Below are 22,300 nucleotides of genomic sequence, written 5' to 3' on the forward strand. Positions count from 1 at the left end.
TCAAGTAATTAACAAACTGCAATTGATTTTCACATTTAAAAAAGGTGCTATGACTAGCCAAGGTTTTCGCCTACCTTGAAAAGTGATCTGCACCCCGTGAGCTGCTTACCTCCGCAAGATAGAACTCGTCGTATTGCCTTCTGAAGGTTTCTCCTTTGTGATAGTTGCTGGCAGCCACTATCACGTCCACGGTCACCATGCTCAGGATGAACATGTGGAAGACGGATGACCGCATCATTTGCTGAGGAGGCAAAACAGGTGAACTCTTAACAAAGAAACAAACCCATGATTCAACATAACTATGTGCTTAGGCCTTGGTCTGCAACATCTTTGTGACATGCTGCTGTGTAGAACAGTCCTTTTTTTAAAAAAAATTATTTTATTGAAGTATAATTGATTTACAGTGTTGTGTTAATTTCTGCTGTACAGCAAACTGATTCAGTTATACATACATATATTGATACATTCCTTTTCAGATTCTTTTCCATTATGGCTTATCACAGGATATTGAATATAGTTCCCTGTGCTATACAGTAGGACCTGTTGTTTATCCATTCTATATAATAGTTTGCATCTGCTAATCCCAAACTACCAATCCATCCCTCCTCCACCCCCTGCCCCTTGGCAACCACATGTCCAGAACAGTCCTTCTAAGATAACTTGATGAATGTCACTAAATATTGTGAGCAAAGGAATCATTTTTGTGCAGGCAGCTAAAAAAATAACTGGGGAGAGAGTTTCAGAGACTTTTGGTTAAAAGCCGAAAATACATTTCATTGAACTTGTATATAGCCTATATCTTAATTTTCACTGATTAGTTAGGAAGCTTTTATCCTTACTACTGACTCTATGCAGAAATTATTTTTGGAAAGCTGATACCACATAACAAGTATTGCTTTATTCTGTTAAGAGAAAGAGCTACTGCTGAGGAAAGCATTTTAGAGATAAACATAAAACCAGAAAAGTGGGAGAAACCTAAGATCTATTTATTTTTAAATTTATTGCCTCAGTAAATTATTTATTTCTTTAAATTACTATTTTTAATAATTTACTCTCTATGTTTTAAACCACTTTATTGAGGTATGGTTGACATTAAAAAAAGTGGTACATATTGAATGTATACAACTCAATGAGCTTGGGGGTAAAAATACACCCATGAAAGCATCACCATCATCAAGGCCATATACATATCTGTCACCTCCCAAAGCTTCCTTTCAACTCCATTATTATAATTATTAGTGGTGAGAACACAACATAAGATCTATCCTCTTAGCAAATTTTAAATACACAATAGAGTATTGCTAACTACAGGCACTTATGCTGTATAGTAGATCTTCAGAATTTATTTATCTTATATATTGGAACTTTGTACCCTTTGCATAAATATGTTATTGAAAATACACTACAACTAATAATAGCTAATGTCTATATTTATAATTATTATGTGCCTGGAGCTGTTGTAGGTGCTTTACATAAATTAACTCATTTAATGTCATAACGGCCCTAGGAAGTTACTCTAACTTCATAGAGAAGGAAACTGAGGCTCAGGGAAGTTAAATAACTTTCTCTCTGTCACACACGTGTTGAAGATGGAACCACAATTTGGACCCAAGTCTGGTCCAAGTCTGCTGCCTACACTGAGGTGAAATAATTAGGCATCCAAAAAAATGACTATTATTATAATAGCTGCCATGTATTGAATACTGTAAGTATGTTATTTATTTCATCTCTTTTCATCTCCACCATATACACAGTGGGATATATTACTCACTTCTTCCAGTGAGTTCAGAAAGATTAAGTCATTTGTCCAAGGCCACACAGCAAGTATACAGCAGAGCCAGGCTCTGTACCCATGTCTGTTTAAGTCCATTCTGGGAGCCCCTGCCCACTGTGGGGTAGGAAGTATATAAAAGGACAGAGTAGAAGCTGAAGGCCCTGGGCAGAAGAAGGAGGAGAGAGAGGCTGACCACATAACAAACCACTGAATCACATCCCTTGGCGCCAACTGCCCAGGGACTGGTGTCACCATGTAGCAGGGTCTCGCCTGTTCTTAGTACTTACAGACACCTACGGACACCATTTGATCTCGATCTGAGACTCCTTCGGTCTTTGCAACTGAAAGAACATAACTAAAGCAGGACCTAAGAACAGAAAAAAAGGCAAAGGATGCCTCTGGACCCACCACTGGCTCTCTGCATCCACATGTGCACATCCATATGGCTTCATGACCCTGCAGTCAGCAACAGCACGGGCTCTGAGCCAAAGTGCGTGGAGCTGAAACTCTACCACATACGAACTCTGGTCCTGAGCAAGATGCTTAAACCTCTCTGTGCCTCAGTTTTCCCATCAGTAAAATGGAGACAATACTGGCTACTCTAAAAGTTGTTATCATAAACAAGTAAATATCTGTAAGCTCTTACATCAGCACTTGCACATTATAAATGTTCTATTAAGATTAGCAGTAAAAAAATGCAATTCTGTGAATGAGGTATTTTTCTGTTCAGGAATGAGAAATAAACTGCACCAGGTCAAAGAATTAATTATGTTGTATATTTGAGTCCAGAACCAAGTGAGATAAATAAAAGTAATAAAGTCTAATAATGTGAGAGACGTCAGAGCCATTGGAAAAGCAGATATTTAGTAAGGTTGTGTGTCACCATGGCTACTGATGCATTCTTACATCCATTTATTTGCCCTTGACTTTATTTTATGGGTAATACAAAATCAAATTCCAGAACTGTCAATCAACATATTTAAATGCACATCAATTTGCTTGCAGGAACTACTGACCTTCATAAAGTAGATAAGCAAATCAGTGGCCAAGTTTCTATCCTCATTAGAATTTTTATTTAGTCTTTCTTACATTGTGAGAGTTAAATTCCATAACTATTATTCCTTTTCTATGCTCTTTTCAATATAATGTTCTATTAAAAACATTTCAACTGATTTCCACTTCATCTGCATGACAGAAAAGCCACAACTTTCTATTTTCCTTAGCTGTGGATTTATGTCTTAAGTAAACTGTTATTACTGAAAGGTCCAAACAAAGCTTTTAGCCATGGCTGTCAAAAAACTTTTAAATTGGTTTTGTGACTGTCACAGCTTCACTTTGGTGCTGTCATTATAATTAGGTTGTTTTTTGTCTGAATGCCTACGTATCCCTGTTGGTACAGAGTCATTAAAATAATCACTTACAATGGATTTTGATATGCTATAATCACCATTGCTCAGCTGGCTTTCTCCAAAGTAATAACTTCCAAATATTAAATAAGAATTAAGGTAATCAGTATGTGCAGTAGCCAAATTTAAATAATAAAATCAGTAACTTTAGCTTTAAAGGTAGAGCTAGCTACATAGACCACTTCAACTCAATCCAATTCAACCAACGTTTGAACTTGGCTACAGGCTTCCTTAATGTAGAACGGCTGGCAACATTACACTTAGAGTCACGCTTACATCTATAGGACAGTCCAAATTTACACCCCGCGATTTTTCATTTTGTTGTAAAAATTAATGTAAAGGAAAATGTTAAAGTTGTAAGTGCCACAAAATATTATATAACTTGAGATTTTCACAATTGTATGATTTAATATGGATGTAGGCTATATAGATAAACATACACATACATATATGTATGTATATATGTATGTGTGGATATATATTTTTTATATATGTGTATCTATCTATATATTTATAGATATATTTAATATAAGACTCTTCAGATCCTGCATACACATTAGATTTTTTAAAATTCCCTTCAATTGCAATGTCATTTTGATTTATATTTTTAAACCATCAGAAAAATTTTGCACGTGTTTTGAGTTTGGCTTTGATCCAAGACCTACTGATTTCTGTATGTGACCGCTGGAATTATCAACATACGAAGAAGAGACTATAGCAGAGTCACCCCCAAGGCAGCAACGTCAGGAATGCTCAGAAGCCTTGCTACTCAAAGTGTGGTCTGTGGACCAGCAGCTTCCTGCGGGTGTGTCAGAAATGCAGGGACCCACTGAATCAGAATCTGCGTCTTCAGCCCTGATCAATGTGGATAGTAAAGTCTGAGAACCTCTGTTGCAGAGGAAACTCCTAAGTAGCAGGTTAAACTGGGTGACCTATAAAATGTTTCACGCATTCACAATTTTATGATTCTAAAAGCCTGTAATCACTGACTAAAACATATAACAAATACTGGCTGGCATATTATATGGCACTATGTCAAGATACATCATCACAAAAATGGATGCCCACCTCCCCCTGCCTCCTTCAACTCCAAGATCAAAAATCAATTAAACCAGTTTGGCTTCATGAGACAAAAGTATGTGTTGGTTTTTCAACCATTTGGAGAGGATTATGAAGATACCAGCACAAACTCTTTCATAAAGTCTAGGAATGTGGGTGGCCTCTAGAATCTGGAAAAGGCAAGGCAATAGTTTCTTCCCTAAAATCTTCAGAAGTAATACAGCCTTACGAATACATTGATCTTAGCCCAGCAAAACCCATTTTGGATTTCTGACCTGTAGAACCATAAATAGTGAATTTGTGTTGTTTGAAATCGCTGAGTTTGTGGAAATCTGTCACAGTAGCAATAGGAAACTAAAGCAAGCACTGTTGGTGATTTTGACATACACCCGCTCAAATCATCTCCTATGAAACAGGACCGCAGACATCTGCCCAGTGCTACAAAATTCTACCCGATCAAAGGGTTCCACCGAAAAAAAAAGAAGAACAGGAAAGGTCATCTTTCTTCACATTAGTTCTGAGTTCTACTGTGAAAGGAATGCTCTCAAAGACAGAAGTCTATGCCAAACCTGGATAGGGATCCTCCCTCAATTCAAATCGACGTCCACAAAATGTATTATCAAAATAAGAGCTCATATTTGAGGGCTTGGTTTGTGCCAAGCCTCATTCCAAGCATATCACATGCTGGTGTAAAAATTTCATTTAATCCTCAACAACCCTGTGAAAAAGGTGCATTTGTTATCCCCTCACCTATGGAGAAGCAGGGAAGGATGAATCGATTTCCAAGTTCACAGACTTAGAAAGTAGTCTCATTTGTTTTGAGTCCAAAGCAAATGCTCTCCTGCCTCCTATCAGGCAGTCAAAATGCAGCTGACTCTGCCTACATATTAAAGAAGAAGCAGCTCCCATGGCAAGTGTTTGTGATTTAACAGAGGGTGTAAGTTTGGGAACCCTATATTTGAAAGCTGAAGATGACCTGTTCTTCACCGAAGGGTCTAAGATTGCCGTGGTGTAAAAGAATGTCAATTTTGAAGGCAGCCTGAGCTGGGTTCAAATCTTGACTCTGTACCCGATGTAACTTCTCTGTGACTTAGTTTTCTTATATGGGAAATGGGTGTAATAACATCTACATCTCTAGGCTGGAACATGAATATAAATGAGACTATTTAGTACAGAGTCTAAACAGGGTAGAGTCTAAATAGTATAGATGCCATAGCAGGCATCTTACACTCCAAAACTCTTATTATTATTGCTGTATTTGAAAAGGTATTTAAAGGTAGAGACACAGTCAGCTGTTTATGGGGAAGGTACGAATGTATAAGAGGAGAAATCAAGTGGAAGATACAAGTGATCTTGAGAGGGACCAGGAAAATTTATAGATTTTCAAAAAGGTCTTAAGGTGTCTCATTTTTAGTGGTATGAATGCTTAAGTACTTCACAGGAGTTCTTCCTATTAATTTGTTCAGTAATTTTTCCTATAGAATAGTGCCTTATAGATTCTGAAGACTCTGCACGCAAACATCTAACAAATCAAAATTGTGGCTTAAGAGGCCACAATAAGGATAAATTTGGATAATAAACAGTACAGCCCAGAACTCAAATCTTTCTCTAAATCGCTGCTTGAGTGAATAAAATACCCTACCGTGGTAAACAAATTTCATGCACTGAACACTGTATCAGCCATGTACAGAAAGTTGTGTTTTAATTAGATTTCAAAATAAACATATTTGGAGAACAATGCAATTACAAGATGAAATTTTCAGAAACCGTCTTGCATATGAGCCATGAGCATAAGAACAAGAACATAATGTAAAAGACCAAGGGCACAAAACCTAAAATAAATCTCCCATTTCCCTTCCCTTATTTAGAAGACATCCGGATATTTGTTACTCCTACTATCAATACACAAAATACTTCTGTCTAATATAAAGCATTTCTGTTAAACAGGAAATATCTTTATAGCAATACTGAAAACAGAACCATTAGATATCCTTAAAAACTCTGCTTTTCCTTTCTGCCTGCTGCATGTCCTTGGAGAACCAGAGGGCAGAGGGCAATCTACAAGTGACTTCCCACAAAGGTACTGACCATCTATGGTACCAGTGAAAACTACACCCACTGTCATGCCCTGATTGGTTTGCTTCTTTCCTGAACAGTAAGCTGGGGAAGAGAATCCCACACACACGCAGAAGTCAAATTGTAGGAAGAAGGAAGAGGGGCTTGGTAAGACACTTTCGCCTCTTGGCTACCGTGAGTATATCACTCTGTCGGAGTAAGCCTAGATGTTAAATCATAAATTGCCCACAAATATCTATGACTGCTGTTAATATTTTTCAAAACTCCTGACTCCACTATGTGAACTAGTTTTTAACAAGAAGAAAAACATGCCTGGTGGAAGAGAAATGCGGCCAAGGACTGATTGTAATACTAAGCCAGTGATGTTTGAATTCCCTTTAGCCTGTGTGGAGAGCCTGAAATTGCCTGAAATTGAACCCACCTCTGCATCCACAGCCTTGGCAGTGCTCTCCCATCCCACTCTCATTCTGAACTTAGCCATGTGATTTGTTTCAGTCAGTGAGACAATCCCAAAAGTGATGTACGTAGACACTTGGAAAATACTTGTGAGTTGTGACTTCCTCTTGCAGCTCTTGGAGCCCTGAGCCACCACATTAACACTACAGGTTGGTCTGTTTCATGGTGGCCACCAGTCCCATCATCCCCTCTATCCCAACAGTCAGCCATGTCTGGAAGCAGAGATGAGGGCTGGTGAGCTAGCTGATGATGCTGGCTGACTTCAGATCAAAAGTGAGCCCTGCCGTGATCAGCTGAGATGGTCTCAGACTAGCGTGTTTTGGGAAGGGATCGTTGGCATCCACTTAAGGGGAGAGTAAGAATTTGTGTCTGCTGTGTGGGAGGTTGTGTAGTTCTGTACATGAAAGCACACATGTGTGCACATTCACATACAACCCTCCAAATATTTGCTAAGCGCTTATCATGTGAAAGCTATAGTGGAAGCAGCTGGAAGCAGAGAGAAACTGGCCAAATACAATCAAGGAGTCAGCGATCACTGCACTGTGGAAGCTTTGATCTGATTTTGAGGGCAGGGACCTTAGCATGGGGTAGAGCGGATGATTCAGAGAAATTCAAAAGACTGAATTAATGACAGAATTGAAGACCGATCAGATTTGGGGAGGACCAAGAGGGGTGCATTATAGGTTGGTGTTCAGGTTTCTGGAGATGCAGGAAAAGCCTGATGTCTATGTGGGGATGGGTGGGGGAGGGGTGACGTGTTCATGAGAACACCTGGGAACGTGTCTGCTGGACATTTAGAAATACACTGCAAAGATTCAGAAAGCAGAGTGAGAAGGGAAGGCTGTGACACCACTGGACCATGAGTGTGCATGACAGCTGACTTTCTGGAATTGAGTAGAACACTCAGAGTGAACAGCGTTAGGAGAGAACCATGTGCTAATAGTAACGACAATCATCCCTGTGGGCTGAGTGACCTGCTGCATCCCACACATAGCACTAGGTATTTTATGTGCCTCACTTCTAATTCTTACCACCCCCTGAGAGATGTTTTTATCCCCATTTTTCAGGTCAGGAAACTGAGTCTCTGGGAGATTTAGCCAATTGTCCGAGGTTCTCCTGGGCCATACTGTCTGAGCTGGGCCACACATGGGTCTTTAAGGATGGAAGAGGTTTGCCTGTACATGGAACCTACATTCCCCTGGGCTCAATCAATTCTTGAAATTATCTGCCAGTTTGTGGGAAGGTTTATTAAGAAGACAGACATTTAAGAAGTGCCTAGAATGTCACCTTGTCACTCGAAATACACATTTCACACAATCTACCCCTCCTCCCATCTTCGCCTTCAAGGGAAATTTTCTCAAAAAGCATTAAAACACTATAGTAGTAATTTTGCCACAATTTGACCTACTTATGGTAAAAGCCTATTATTTCTGTTCTTTATAGAAGGAGGCATACGATGGGATGTTACCAGAGAGAAATTGAGCTCAAGGAGGCCAGGTCTCAGGCATACTTCCATTTCCTTGTCACTGACTTCCTTCAAGATAATAGAGCACTGGGTGTGTGTTGGAAGATGGCTCAAAACCGTGTAGCCACGTCTGTCAAACTGTCAAGAGATGAAAACTCCTACCTGAGAGGCAGGAGAAAAACAGCTTGTCACAGCAGCAGCCCAGGAATGAGGCTCTAATTTAGCCGTGTTCTATTTATCATGCATTAAGGTGACCTCTTCAGGGCTGCTGTTGCTTATGCTAAAATGAGTTTAAACAGCTAAGTAACCGGTTGATGCTAAAAGAGTCGATTGTAACTTTTCCCTTTGCTGAAACTCACACTTAGAGACACACTTAAAGAAAATTTCTAAATGGTTTTGGTAACACCACATAAAAGAATTACGTTATTGCCTGAAGATGGTAGAGTGTAAAATGTGCATACATAGGCCAAGTATTAATATTTTGGATTTACCTTTCTAATATTTTAATGTCTTCCCAGTTAGGTAGAAGTGATATGCCCTTTAGAATCTCACAGAATTTCTGAAAATCATTTGGAAAAATCAACAGGTAAATGGGCAACAAACAGGAATAAGCAATCTATAGAAAATATAAGTGGTCTATGTATATATGAAAAAATGCTCAACAACCATAGGCTTTAATCAGGGAGATTCAAATTTAACATCATGATATATCATCTCATGCCATCAGGTGTAAAAATCTAACAACATCAAGTGTGGACAAGGATGTGAAAGAATGAGAACTCTTAGTCTTGCTGGTAAGAGTAAAAAGTGGCACTTTCATCTGGGGAGCCATCAGGCAACAGCTCATAAAGCCTAAGTTTGTTCATATCCTTTAACCGAGCAATTGTTCTCCTAACTATATATGCTCAGATAATTCTTACACGTGTGCACAAGAACGCGAGGGCAAGAAGGATATTAGAATGTCTGCAAGAGCAAAACAATAAAAAACAACCTCAATGGCCATCAATAGAATGAGTAAGTGAATAAATGGACAAATTGTGAAATATTTTTGTAGTAGGATAACATACAGTGATGAAGATGAAGTGGTTAAAAACACGAGGTCGACTGCCTGCGAGGAAATTCCCAGTCAGTAACTAGCTATGTGACCATCATCAAGTTACTTAGGCTCTCTGTGCCTCAAACTTCTCATTTGTTAAACAGAGATCGTAATAGTACCTACATTTATGATGTTATGATCATTAAGTAATTTAATACCTCTGTGATATTTTGACTTAAAATAAGACATACATATTTGGTCTTTGTCCTGGTCCCTGCCACAGATCTCTTAAAACCCTTGATATTTCCCATGATGAGAGGGATAAAGGTGTCTTTTCTCATGTTACTGTGGTGACCTTGGAAAGCACCTAAGGATAAGGGCTGGTCGCCAAAGGAGCCAACAACCAAAGGATTAGAGGGTTGGGACCAAAAGTCTGGGGCGAGGAGAGGGACTGGGGATTGAAGCAATCACCACTGGCAATGATTTAATCAACCCTGTCCATGCAATGAAGCCTCCACAAAACCCCAAAAGGACAGGGCTCAGAGAGCTTTCGGGTTGGGGAACACATTGGGGTGTTGGCAGACTGGCTCTCAGAGAGCATGGAAGCTCCGTGCCCCTTCCCCATACCTTGTCCTGTGCCATCTGTTCTATCTGGCTGTCCCTCATTGCATTGTTTTATAATAAGCTGGTAATCTAGTAAGCAAAATATTTTTCTGAGTTCTGTGAGCAGCTCTAGCAAATTATTCGAACGTGAGGAGGTCATTGGCACCTCCAACTAGAGCTGGTTGGTCAGAAGCCCAGGTGACATCTGAAAAGGAGGTGGCGGGGGTAGTCTTGTAGGACCGAGCCCTGAACCTTTGGGCTGAATTCAGGGTACTCAGCTGGTGTCAGAAAATTGCTTGGTGGTGTGAGAAAACTCTCTCCCCTCCCCCAGTTTGTCCTTAACTTAGGAATGAATTTATTAGGAATTGCATAGATTTAGATCATGACTCATTTCCTTATTAAACGTGGTATGAATTTCATTAATAAACCTGAAAAATGTCCTAGCAAAATTAACTCTGTTAACATTAAGTGAATTAACTAAAAATTTCAACAAGTGGCATCAGAGAGCTCAGCATGCAGAACCTACGAGGTCAGTAAGACGGTCCTGCTTGCCCACGTGCTCCAAACTCGTGGCTGTGAAGTTCAGTGTGAACGCATGTGTATTCTCACTCATTATAAAAACAGAAAAGACCACCCTAAGGGCCCCAGACTGAATCCTTTCCTGTATGCCTGCATATGACTCCCATTATGATTATAATTATAGCTATAATTGCATTTATAATTTGTCTCAGAACACAGAATGGAATTTGTAGGATTTCAAACTGCAGACCAAAGGTGCCTATTTTTTCCTTGATAAATGGCTCTACAGAGCCTATTATTCTGTAAAAAAGTGAGAAGATCTCTAAAGTCCCTAATTCAATTGATACCTCCATAATCAACATATGTAAAGAGGGGGTAGAAATACCACAAATATTGCAACATTTGAAATAAGGTAAAATGTGTGTAGGGATGTGGGGAAAAATTTTTTTTTAAATAAACAACAATAAAAAATTTGTTCCTATTGCTTAGATCCTAATCACTGCTTACAGGAATATATAAAATCCTGATAGATTTATTCATGCAATGTAAAAAAATGTGTATGTACATATACAGATATACACATATGTCTTTTAAATAGATAGGTAGATAGATACAAACATACAGAGAGAGAGAGCGGAAAAAAATAAAGTATTATACATCAAACACCCAGAATCACAGAAGCACCAGTCAGATCATGTATTTAGTTTAACAGTAGTGGGGAAAGTTAAGCCACATCAATCAATCATCTTTCATTAAATTACCTAATTACTTATAGCTCGTGGGGAAGGCAGATAGACGTATACCAATAAACTAGACAAGGATACAGAAAGCAGAAAAGAAAGTAAAAATACAAGACACGATACCAGTGAAGAAAGTTAGCCAATGCGAAGCAATTTCACCTGAAATAAGGACAGAGATGATTTTTAAACGTCCTTCACTTATAAGAGAATTTGAGCCAGTCTCCATTTATGCTGAGTTAAGATTTCAACAGTTTGAAATTATGAAGACATAAAACCTATGGGAAGACTTTTTGGGACTAATGGAAATCCACGCACTACTTACCCTTATGCCATCTTTGTAAACTAAAGTCACACTTCTGTAACTTATTTCATGGGTCACCCAAACAAAGGCCTCCTGACACCCAGCAGGTAAAATGAATGAGAAAAGCAGACCCGGAGTCATGTACTAAACACACAGGGACCACCCTCACTTCTACAAAGAATCAGGTTCATTTCTCCTTTCTTTTTGCAAACAATGTTTTCCTTCATGCATGCATTTACGTGTGTATTTATATATGTGTGCACTTATGAATTTATTATTTATTTATTTTCTGTCCATAGAGTGATGGGCAAAGAGAAATACTTTGCTACTCTGAGAAAAGTGACCGTACGAATCTGTGGATAAATAAAACACACATTCCCAGTGCTGTCGGGACAACAATACGGACTGTTGGGAGACTCCCGGAAACTGGAGAGACGGTGCCCAATGCGGCAGCCACTGCCCAGCTCCAGCCAATTACACCACATGGGAGTGAGGGTCCTGTGTTGCCAGATCTTTCTATTTTACAAAAGCAGTAGGATATATGGGTTTTCATATGAAATTTCTGTTTTTTAAACTTGGGGTCAAATTTGAAAACAAAGTTCCACTTTCAAGACAAAATCAGTAATTCCTAATACCCAAATGGGGACTCCCGGTCACCCGTTTACCATCTCAGATACTGCTTCTACCTCATTCTTCCATTCTTTTTCAACAAGTGGCCAAATCACTAACTCAATTTAATTACAGCTGTTCAAATGCTTCATTCCTATAAATTCTACTTTTTTAGTAGGTAGGAATTGGTTTTGATTCTTTTCAACTGTTATTCCTAAGACTACATTTCTAAACACAGATGTATTTATTCCACATGTTGACCATGACCGTTATGGTTCTTATTGTAAGGGAGTTTCCTCTGGTTGGAAAAGCAGACATTAAATAACAAATTATACCATTAAAAATTTTTTAATTAAAATTATGATAAACACGAAAGAAAAGTATAGGAGGATATGGGCACATATAACTGGGCTACCTGATCTGTTTCTTTGAGGACGAAGAAGGCTTCCTTAAGAAAGTGACATCTGAGCTGAATTCTGAATTCTGAGTGGGAGAGAAGAGTGTTCTAGAAAGAGGAAACATTATGTCAAAATGACAGGGCCTCCGGGAGGCAGAAATGCTGTTTTACAGAGGAGATATAATGTTTAAATTCAGGGGTAAAGGGTCTTAGGAGACTGGCTCCTAACGCTGACCGCTAGGTTACCTCTGGGAAGTGGAATGAGGGAGGACAGCTGGAAGAAGTTAAAGCAAACTCTTACTTTTTATTTTATTTCTACAGTTTAAAAGTCATTTTAGAAGAACACACTCACATTTTGCTTGTTTTAAAAATAAAAAGAGTGACCGACAAGGGCTTAATTTCCAAAATATACAAACAGCTCACACAGCTCAATATCAAAAAACCAAACACCCCAATCCAAAAATGGGCAGAAAGACCTAAATAGACATTTCTCCAAAGAAGACACACAGATGGCCAACAAGCACATGAAAAGGTGCTCAATAGCTCTAATTACTAGAGAAATGCAAATTAAAACTACAATGAGGTACCACTTCACACCAGTCAGTATGGCCATCATCAAAATAGCTACAAACAATAAATGCTGGAGAGGGTGTGGAGAAAAGGGAACCCTCCTACAATGTTGGTGGGAATGTAAACTAGTGCAACTACTATGGAGAACACTATAAAGGTTCCTTAAAAAACTAAAAATAGAGCTACCATATGATCCAGCAATCCCACTCCTGGGCATATATCCAGAGAAAACTCTAATTCAAAAAGATACATGCTCCCCAATGGTCACTGCAGCACTATTTACAACAGCCAAGACATGGAAGCAACCTAAGTGTCCATCAACAGAGGAATGGATAAAGAAGATGTGGTACATATATACAATGGAATATTACTCAGCCATAAGAAAGAATGAAATAATGCCATTTGCAGCAACATGGATGGACCTAGAGATTACCATACCAAGTGAAGTAAGTCAGACAGAGAGAGACAAATATTATATGATATCACCTATATGTGGAATCTAAAAAAATGATACAAATGAACTTACTGACATAACAGAAAAGACTCACCGACACAGAGAACAAACTTATGGTTACCAAAGGGGGCGCAGGTGAGGGATAAATTAGGAATTTGGGATTAACAGATACACACTACTACATATTAAATAGATATACAGCTACTGTATAGCACAGGGAACTATATTCAATATCTTGTAATAAACTATAATGGAAAAGAATGTGAAAAAGAATATATATGTATATATATGTTTATATATATATATATAAAAAACTGAATCACCTTGCTGTACACCAGAAACTAACACAACATTGTAAATCAACTATACTTCAATAAAAAAGAAAACAAACAGAAAGAATAAAAATAAAAAGGAGTAATATATGTTACTGCTTGTCTTTGAGTGAGATATTATAATCCAAGGCAGTGAGTGAGGTATGGTTCAGATGAAAATTTTCCTGTTACCTAGTTTTAGACGGCATTAATCATTAGTAAGAGCCAAGTGAGTATTTCACGACCATTGTATCTTCAGTACTTTTTCTTTACTTATTTTCTTTCTCTTTAATAAGTTAATAATTAATTCATGGTTCACCCAGACGTGGAAACGTACTCTCTCTCTTTAGTCACAGCTCACGTCATGCCCAATACAAAGAGGTGACCCCTTGGCCATCCCACTTTTCATCCGTACTCCTATAGATCGGCTCTTTCTGGAAAGCATCAGGACCAAAGATGGGACGCTGAGCTGCATGGAGCCTCACCCTGAACTGTCTGCCTTCCTTCTCCCATTGTCTCAAACCACACGTACCATCAACCATACAACTTACCAAGCGTGCTGCCACACCCACCATACTCACGTCTCCCAGACGCCACACCCACACAGGGCTAGCCTAACATCCACCCTCCTCTGCTGACCTTTAGTTCCCTGTGTCCCTGCTCCGTGCTGCCCCTCAATCACACCTTCATTGCCATCTAGCTCTTGCCATTTCAAATCTTTTTTTTTTTAAATAAATTTATTTATTTCATTTATTTATTATTTTTGACTGTGTTGGGTCTTTGTTGCTGTGCGCTGGCCTTTTCTAGTCATGGTGAGCAGGGGCTACTCTTTGCAGTGCGCAGGCTTCTCACTGCAGTGGCTTCTCTTGCTGCGGAGCAAGGGCTCTAGGCACACGGGCTTCTGTAGTTGTGGCTCACAGGCTTCAGTAGTTGTGGCTCGCGGGCTCTAGAGCGCAGGCTCAGTAGTTGCAGCACACGGGCCTAGCTGCTCCGCGGCATGTGGGATCTTCCTGGACTAGGGCTCGAACCCGTGTCCCCTGCATTGGCAGGAGGATTCTTAACCACTGCACCATCAGGGAAGCCCCTCAAATCTTTTTGATATAGAGGCTCGCTTCCTAATTCAAGACTGCAACCTTGAGGCATCTATTAACAAGCATTTACTAAAATTTTAAACAATGCCTTTGGGGCACAGGAAGACCCTGATTTGGTACTCCTAGCAGGCCTGATCGTTGATTTCTATTACAAATGAACGTTTCCTTGGCATCTTTTTTCAGCTAGATAGAGCATGGGACCAGGAACCAGAAGACCAGGTACAAGTCCCGGTTTCTCCGTTTGTTTGAGGTCAGGAGACTCAGGCGGCCCTCCGGGTCTCCACTTCACCTCTACAAAGGCTGACAGAGGATGCCAATCTTTCCGCAGCACAGGGCTGTACTGAGTCTCACCCTTCCTCACTCCCTGCCTCATGCTTTCGGTCTCGGTTTAAGTACCACTACCTCACGAGGACCTCCCCTGACTCTCAGACAAGGAGAGCGGACTCCAAATTACATACTCCCATAGCATCCTGCATTACTCCTTCCAAACGCCCGTCACTCCTGTGATTGCTAGTTCAAAGCTGGGTTTCCTCCTCACTCCCTGAAGTACCCTGTAAGCTCCATGAGGGGAGGGGCTGGGCTTGTCTTGCTCAGGACCATCTTTGTGTCAGTACATATCGGTTGGTGGATTCATGAATAATGTAAGTAAAAGTACTTTTTAGGCAAGAAGCTGCTGCTACTCCAATGGTTGTCATTGTTATTGCTATGACAGTAATAGCAGTAGTAGAGGTAGCCACAGAAGTTGAATTATTAGCGGCACTGTCACCATCCAATATACGACAGAAAGAGAAGCACAGACTAGTACTTAATATTATCCGTATTCATCGTAAACTCTTCCTCTTTTTCTGCTCTATCCTTTTCATGGATACAAACAGACAACTATATGATTAAACAGCCATATAGATGTAGCCCACAGGAGAGGTTCAGAGGACAGTATTTTGCTACTTATGTACCAATCCTTGAAATGCACCAGTCCCCACCTGGAGGAAGATCCAAAAGAAAGACAGAAGATGTGTTCTCATCCTGAAGCAGGTGATAGACCCTTCCCCAAATTATAGGGGGGGGATATGAAAAACTACAAGAAGCAGTCCCCTTGTAGGAAGAGGATTTACAACTGAAAACAGAAAGAGGGTGAAGAAAAGAAAATTCTCCAGGAGGAAGAATCAGTTTTCTGCTCCCAACATGGGACAGCTTGAGTTTTCACCCTTCAAGAGGAGGGAAATGGAAATATAAAAAGCCCTGGAATGGCAGGGATGCCACTCTTGTTAAGGTGATGTTGTTTTGAATGAGCTACTGCTATTGGTGGGCAGGGAGGGGGGACATGAAAGAGAAGAGGCCACTGTGGTCCACTGAAGAAAAGGAGTTTATTAGGCTTTCTGGGGAGCTCAGAGCAGAAGGTAAGTCCAGAAGGATCACAGGCCAGAGACCTCATGGGCCATCCTCCGGTCACTTGCCAGGGCTTTGGGCTCCCCTGCAATCCCATCGCCTCGTGTCTGCTGCAGGTGCACTTTGTTAAGGAAGTGCCTTTATTATACCACGCTGCTCGGAGAGCTTGCAGACGCAGAACAACAGACTACACATTCAAGACGTTTCCTTCCTGCGTACATGGTGAGGTACTCAAGTAAGTGAATTGTGATCTTGACTGCCCCCGGCCCCAAACAATTCAGGCCTTTGCAGAAGAATACCTTTACAAGGTTTAATGAGACAACAAAATTCTTCATCAATTCATTACCACTGGCCTGCTTTTACCTGGGTGCATTCATTTACCACAAATTTACCAAATCCCTAGTGTGTATCTAAACAGGATGTTAGGTCCCGGGAATACAGGATGGAGTGTAATACTGCCCACAAATTTGGGTGGATCTAGAGCTTGGAGAGCTGTAGATTTCCTCGTATAAAATCAAATCAAAGACCTTTGGGGGTGACTTTTAGAAATGGCATCATACCGCACCTGGAGGCAAGCTGGGGCACGTCCCTGGGGTTTGTTGACGTCTACGGCTACCAGCTGCCACCCGCCAGCGGCGTCTTCGTGAAACATCTTCAAGACAAAGGGGAAATGAGTCAGAGACACTTACGATGGAACATCAAGAACTCTAACTTTGTCTGCAGTTTTTTACATTTTCTTTGCTGTCAAAGATTTGTCTTCTTATGGCTTTATATTTAGAACATGAGTCATTCCAATGATGTCCATTTTAACACTGCAAACGTAAGTGAATAATCATAATAAAGATTATAGCTTGCATTAATTGAGCACTTGCTATGCATCAGGCCGTTTCTGCCTTACATATGCTTTGCATATAACTGCCCAAATATTCTTCTCCACAAGACTTTAAAAGTAGGTATTTTACCCCCATTATGTTGATTATTATATATAACATCTCAGAGAAAATGAAAATTAGAATTCCAAAGCATGGTGTGTTTTTACAAAAAGTGGTAAACTTTTATCTTTATTTAGTAGACAGTTCTCACTGAACCAATAGAAAAATATTCTCAGGATAAATAATGTAATGTGCATTTAGCATAGGGAAAGAGGGGAATGTTGTTTTATTTTATTTTTTTAATTAATTAATTTATTTTTGGCTGTGTTGGGTCTTTGTTGCTGCGCGCGGGTTTTCTCTAGTTGCGGCAAGCAGGGGCTACTCTTTGTTGCGGTGCGTGGACTTCTCATTGCGGTGGCTTCTCTTGTTGCAGAGCACGGGCTCCAGGCGTGCGGGCTTCAGTAGTTGTGGCTTGCGGGCTCAGTAGTTGTGGCGCATGGGCTTAGGTGCTCTGTCGCATGTGGGATCTTCCCGGACCAGGGCTTGAACCTGTGTCCCCTGCATTGGCAGGTGGATTTTTAACCACTGCGCCACCAGGGAAGTCCAGGAATGCTATTTTAATGGTAGGAGAATGACAAATCACTTAAAAGACTTTGTGAAATTAGCTTGTGTAAGCCACAATTAATCTGCTCAGCAGAAATTTTATGTATACATATTTATGAAGGGAAAAAGTAGTTTCTTTTGGCTTAAAAGACATAAATGATGAAATTCAGGATAGTACAGGATGCTAAAATCTGACAGTCATTGAATTAGACATCCAGGTTGCTGGATGTGTAGGTTATCTTACTCACTCTACCACCTTAAAAATTAGTTATCTAGGGGCTCCCCTGGTGGCGCAGTGGTTAAGAATCCGCCTGCCAATGCAGAGGACATGGGTTCGAGCCCTGGTCTGGGAAGAGCCCACATGCTGCGGAGCAACTAAGCCCGTGTGCCACAACTACTGAGCCTGCACTCTAGAGCCCGTGAGTCACAACTACTGAGCTCGCGAGTCACAACTACTGAGCCCGCGAGCCACAACTACTGAAGCCCGCACACCTAGAGCCCATGCTCCACAACTAGAGAAGCCACTGCAATGAGAGGCCCATGCACCGCAACGAAGGGTAGCCCCTGTTCGCCGCAACTAGAGAAAGCCCGCACGCAGCAACGAAGACCCAACGCAGCCAAAAATAAATAAATCAGTAAATAGATTTATTTAAAAAAATTAGTTGTCTATCAATAATATACTACGCTGGAAAGCATGTACCACTTATAAATATTTTCCCACTATTATATATTTTCTTTTCAGTTCCTTAGGTGTGCCTGCAGGGGCGTGGTGGAATAGGGTGGAATTAAGGATGTTTATTTTTCTAAGAAAAGACGCCAACTACAAGCACTCACTGTTTTATTCCAGCCTGAGCTCACTATCTCACAGACATAAACATTTTCTTTGCCATATTTATGTCTTCGTGTTCGTCTGACCCTGTCTGTGTTCAAAAGGGTAACTGTTGATGGGAACATGAGATGATGCAAAGATCCCATTACCTAGGATTTATCATTATAATTTCAAACTCCTGGTAACAGAGGTAGTAGATCATCTGCAGAAAGAAAACTTGCCCTCTATAAAATGAGGGAGGTGGAGAGTGACAAATGCCAAAATTCATAGGCCAAACATGTATTTTTAAAATGACAAAATGGCGGTGCACATTTACACAAAGATTCTCTGATCCAAGATGCCAATTACAAATGGTTCTTCTCAGCTGTCCATTTACAGGATTCTGATTCCCTTTAGAATGAATTTTAAGAGGTAAGTTTAGTGGTAGAATCAAGCACATCCGTCACAAATAGGCTCGTTCTGAGAATACACATACATTGGTTGAGATGCAAACATGCGTAAGTGCCTTTTAAAGTATCTGTCAAATGTCTGGGAGTCTCTTTTTAAGGAGAAAAGACAAAAGCAATCCCGCCAGTCACGAGGTAGGAACCCTCTGTACAAGCATCCTCTACCCTCTTACCATGGAGCAAAGGATCCCTGGGGCACATATTTGCTTTCATCAGGAGCAGACTAATTTTCTCTGTTAAATGATTTTTTTTCCAATAGACTAAAATCAAATGAATCCATTTAATTGTTAGCAAAAGTGCTCTCTCAAGGTCAGTTCTTTGTGTGAAATAAAGTGAAGGAAATGCAAACAGGGTCCATTTCTCTTTAGTTCCCTGAATTATACAACAACATTTGGATTGGTTAATGTAACAGTAGCTACGTGAGGCACATGGTGGAATATCCAGAGCCGTGAATCCTAGGGTGAAGTCCTTAGGGGAGTGTGGCAGGGGCAGGGCCTGCCAGCTGTCCCTCCATATCTGTTCTTCTTGTCTTACAAAGTAAGAAAAATTTTATGGCCACCAAAAAAAAAAAAAAAAAAAAAAGGACATTCTTTCCCTTTCTTGAAGCTCATCTTGACCATGTAATTATATATATACTGGTCTATGAAATGAAAGCAGAAACTTTCTATTTTTTTTCCTTCCTGCTCTTTGGAATATGGATGTAAGAGTTAGAGCTACAGCAGCCATTTTAGTCCAGGAGGCAATCTGGGGAATGGAAGTGATGCAAGGTGGAGCAAAAAGGTAGAAGGATTCTGGATCTATAGCAACACAGACCACCGTAACAACCTTGAATGACATCCTCCAATTTTATATGAGAGAGAAAGGAACGCTATCTTATAGAAGCCACTTATTTGGGGCTTTTTGTCCCTTGCAGCTGAACCTAAGTTAACACAAGTGGCTTCATTTTGAATGTCCAATGATTTATTTCATTTTTAAAGATATTAACTGTTCCCCTCTCATTATATTATTAATACAGGTTTACTATTAAATACTTAGAAAATGTGTATGAGCTGTAAAAAAAAAAATCTTAAGCCCCTTCCCCAGAGACAAGCACCCCTAATATTTCAGAGTTAACCTTTCAGGTATATTATGCCCACACACACATATACATATAAACATGAGACCCTTTTACTGCATTAATATGTTATTTGCATATTTTCATATCAGTAAAGTTCAATCACGATTTAATGGCTTGCATTTATTCTAATTTCATAATTTATAATCAATACTTTCTGACTAGAGTTAATTTTCTTTCTCTCTCTCTCTCTCTTTCTTTCTCTGTCTTTCTTTTTTACTGAAATGCCTCCATAAACATTCTCAAATGTACATCTTTGAGCATTGACCAGAATTTTTCTTAGGATAAATTCCTAGAAGTACAATCTCTTTGTCAAATAGTTTATATGTTTTTAAGGCTTTTGACACATATTGCCAAACTATTTTCTAGAAAGGATGCTCTAATTCACACTTAGTAATTATGTATGAAAGTACCCCTTTCTCCACCTTTCAGTCAACAAGAAAACCTTTTTTGTTTGTTTTAATAGAAAAGAGAAGCCAGAAAAAAGATAGCACATTGACAGCAGGGCCTGTAATGACCAAATTAAAAGGAGGTAGGATCTCAGGGAGCAAAACGGAAGACTCTTATGGCTGAGGAAGCTGGTTTTGAGCCCCCGTTCTAGCACATACCAGTTATGTAATACTGGATAAAATAATTAACTTTCCAATCCTTGTCCTTTTTTAACCTGCAAAGCAGAGACAATAATAATACCAACTTCACAATGTGATTGTGAAGATTAAATAAGATTGCTTGTAAAGCCAATAGCGTACTACTTAGTGCAGCTCTCAAGATATGTGATTTATTGTAGTAAAGTGTTATGAATTAGTGGAATATTACCAATAACCACGTGTGCACTCTCCTCTTAGTACAACCACTTGGGAATCCATGGAGGTTTCAGTCTTGAGAATCATCTCATGCTTGCCTGTTTGCAACTGCCAGCATTTTATAAAGGGTCACTTGATTTTGCTAAGAATGCTTTGCGGATTGTTCTATTGTACTTTAGGCAGAATATCATCATCAATGACAACAATAACAGATTATCTAATGGGAGGTGGTAGAGAATAATGGATCTTGGTAATAGGGGTGACCACTAGCAACTGAATTAAAATCCCAAACCCAAGACACACATACACATTTGGTAATGAAAAGAAAATCCAAAAGTTATTTTGAAATTCCCATGCTCTTTGGGTTCTTTCAAAATCAATCATCTTAAAAAACAGGTAATAGTCATTATCACACAAAATAATGAGGGTGGACACTTGACTTGATTTCGTAATTAAATAATATAATCAATGACTCAGACTCACAAGACATAATTCTCATGTATGGCTTCCAATGATGAATGTATTATTCCATTACTATAGTTTCTTATTAGAAGGAGCTCACTATTGTACCTTCTACCAAAGCCTTCCCAGAAATTGCTTTCACTAAATTGCTTTCTCACATATTTTAATGATGTATATTCATGTGGAAACCAATAGTCTTGGAACACAGTAAACAAATTTTTACTAAAGTTTTGTTTTGGAGCATTACGTTGTACACATCTTTTCACGGAGGAGAAATTCTTTTTATTTTCAATCATGTGCCTTTTCACCTATGCCTTTCTGCCTTTAAGCTGGTATTGCACATTTATACAGAAGTTGTTCCAGTACTGTAGGAACTTATATTCTGAGAAGATTCATGGAACTACAAAGGAGAAAGAATTCCTGTGTCCTTTTATCAACTCCACCCTTATCTGTCTTGTATCTTATTAATTCAGAAAACATGGGCCAGCAAGTGTGCTCAGTCAGAGACAATGACAGACCCAGAAATTACTGCTCTCTTTAGACAATCAGAATATTTACTTACTCGTCCCTCAATATGGCCTTATTGGGCCATGATTTGTATATAAAAGTTAGGTACGGATTGATTGCCGGAGGCTGCCTTGTGTCTCTTGTCACTATATATACAACACTTAGCCTTGCGGGGCCCTAAAGTTTAGTTCTTTCGGTTCTCTTCCAGGCAAAGTGAGATAAGCTCATTCCTACCGTAAATCAGCCTAGATCAGAAGACCACACGACTGGCAACAGATATCTGAGGTGAAGTGTCTAAGGGATGGGAGTGCAAGTCTGGACCAGACATGCACGATGCCCAGGACGTGTTCCGCTAGCACATCGGCCCATCCCAACACCTTTCTCTGGGGCAACACCCCTACAAACGTGTAG

The 22,300-nt window shown here is 39.8% G+C and overlaps 1 protein-coding gene across 6 annotated transcripts in view; it reads right to left on the reverse strand.

The window, feature by feature from the left end:
- The window catches only part of NALCN (sodium leak channel, non-selective), a 292,048-nt gene that overhangs the window by 168,967 nt on the left and 100,781 nt on the right, over positions 1-22,300 (reverse strand). For all 6 annotated transcript variants that reach the window (XR_014237200.1, XM_082366066.1, XM_082366064.1 and 3 more), the window contains 2 exons: positions 16,819-16,905; positions 110-241 (listed from right to left, as the gene is read on the reverse strand). Coding sequence is in view for 5 of the 6 variants with exons in the window: in XM_082366066.1 (XP_082222192.1) it covers positions 110-241; positions 16,819-16,905 (219 nt within the window). In the remaining variant the exon portion in view is untranslated. The remainder of the gene's footprint in view (positions 1-109; positions 242-16,818; positions 16,906-22,300) is intronic.

This window comes from Balaenoptera borealis (genome assembly GCF_965194805.1).
Source record: "Balaenoptera borealis genome assembly, chromosome: 18".
Taxonomy (NCBI): domain Eukaryota; kingdom Metazoa; phylum Chordata; class Mammalia; order Artiodactyla; family Balaenopteridae; genus Balaenoptera; species Balaenoptera borealis.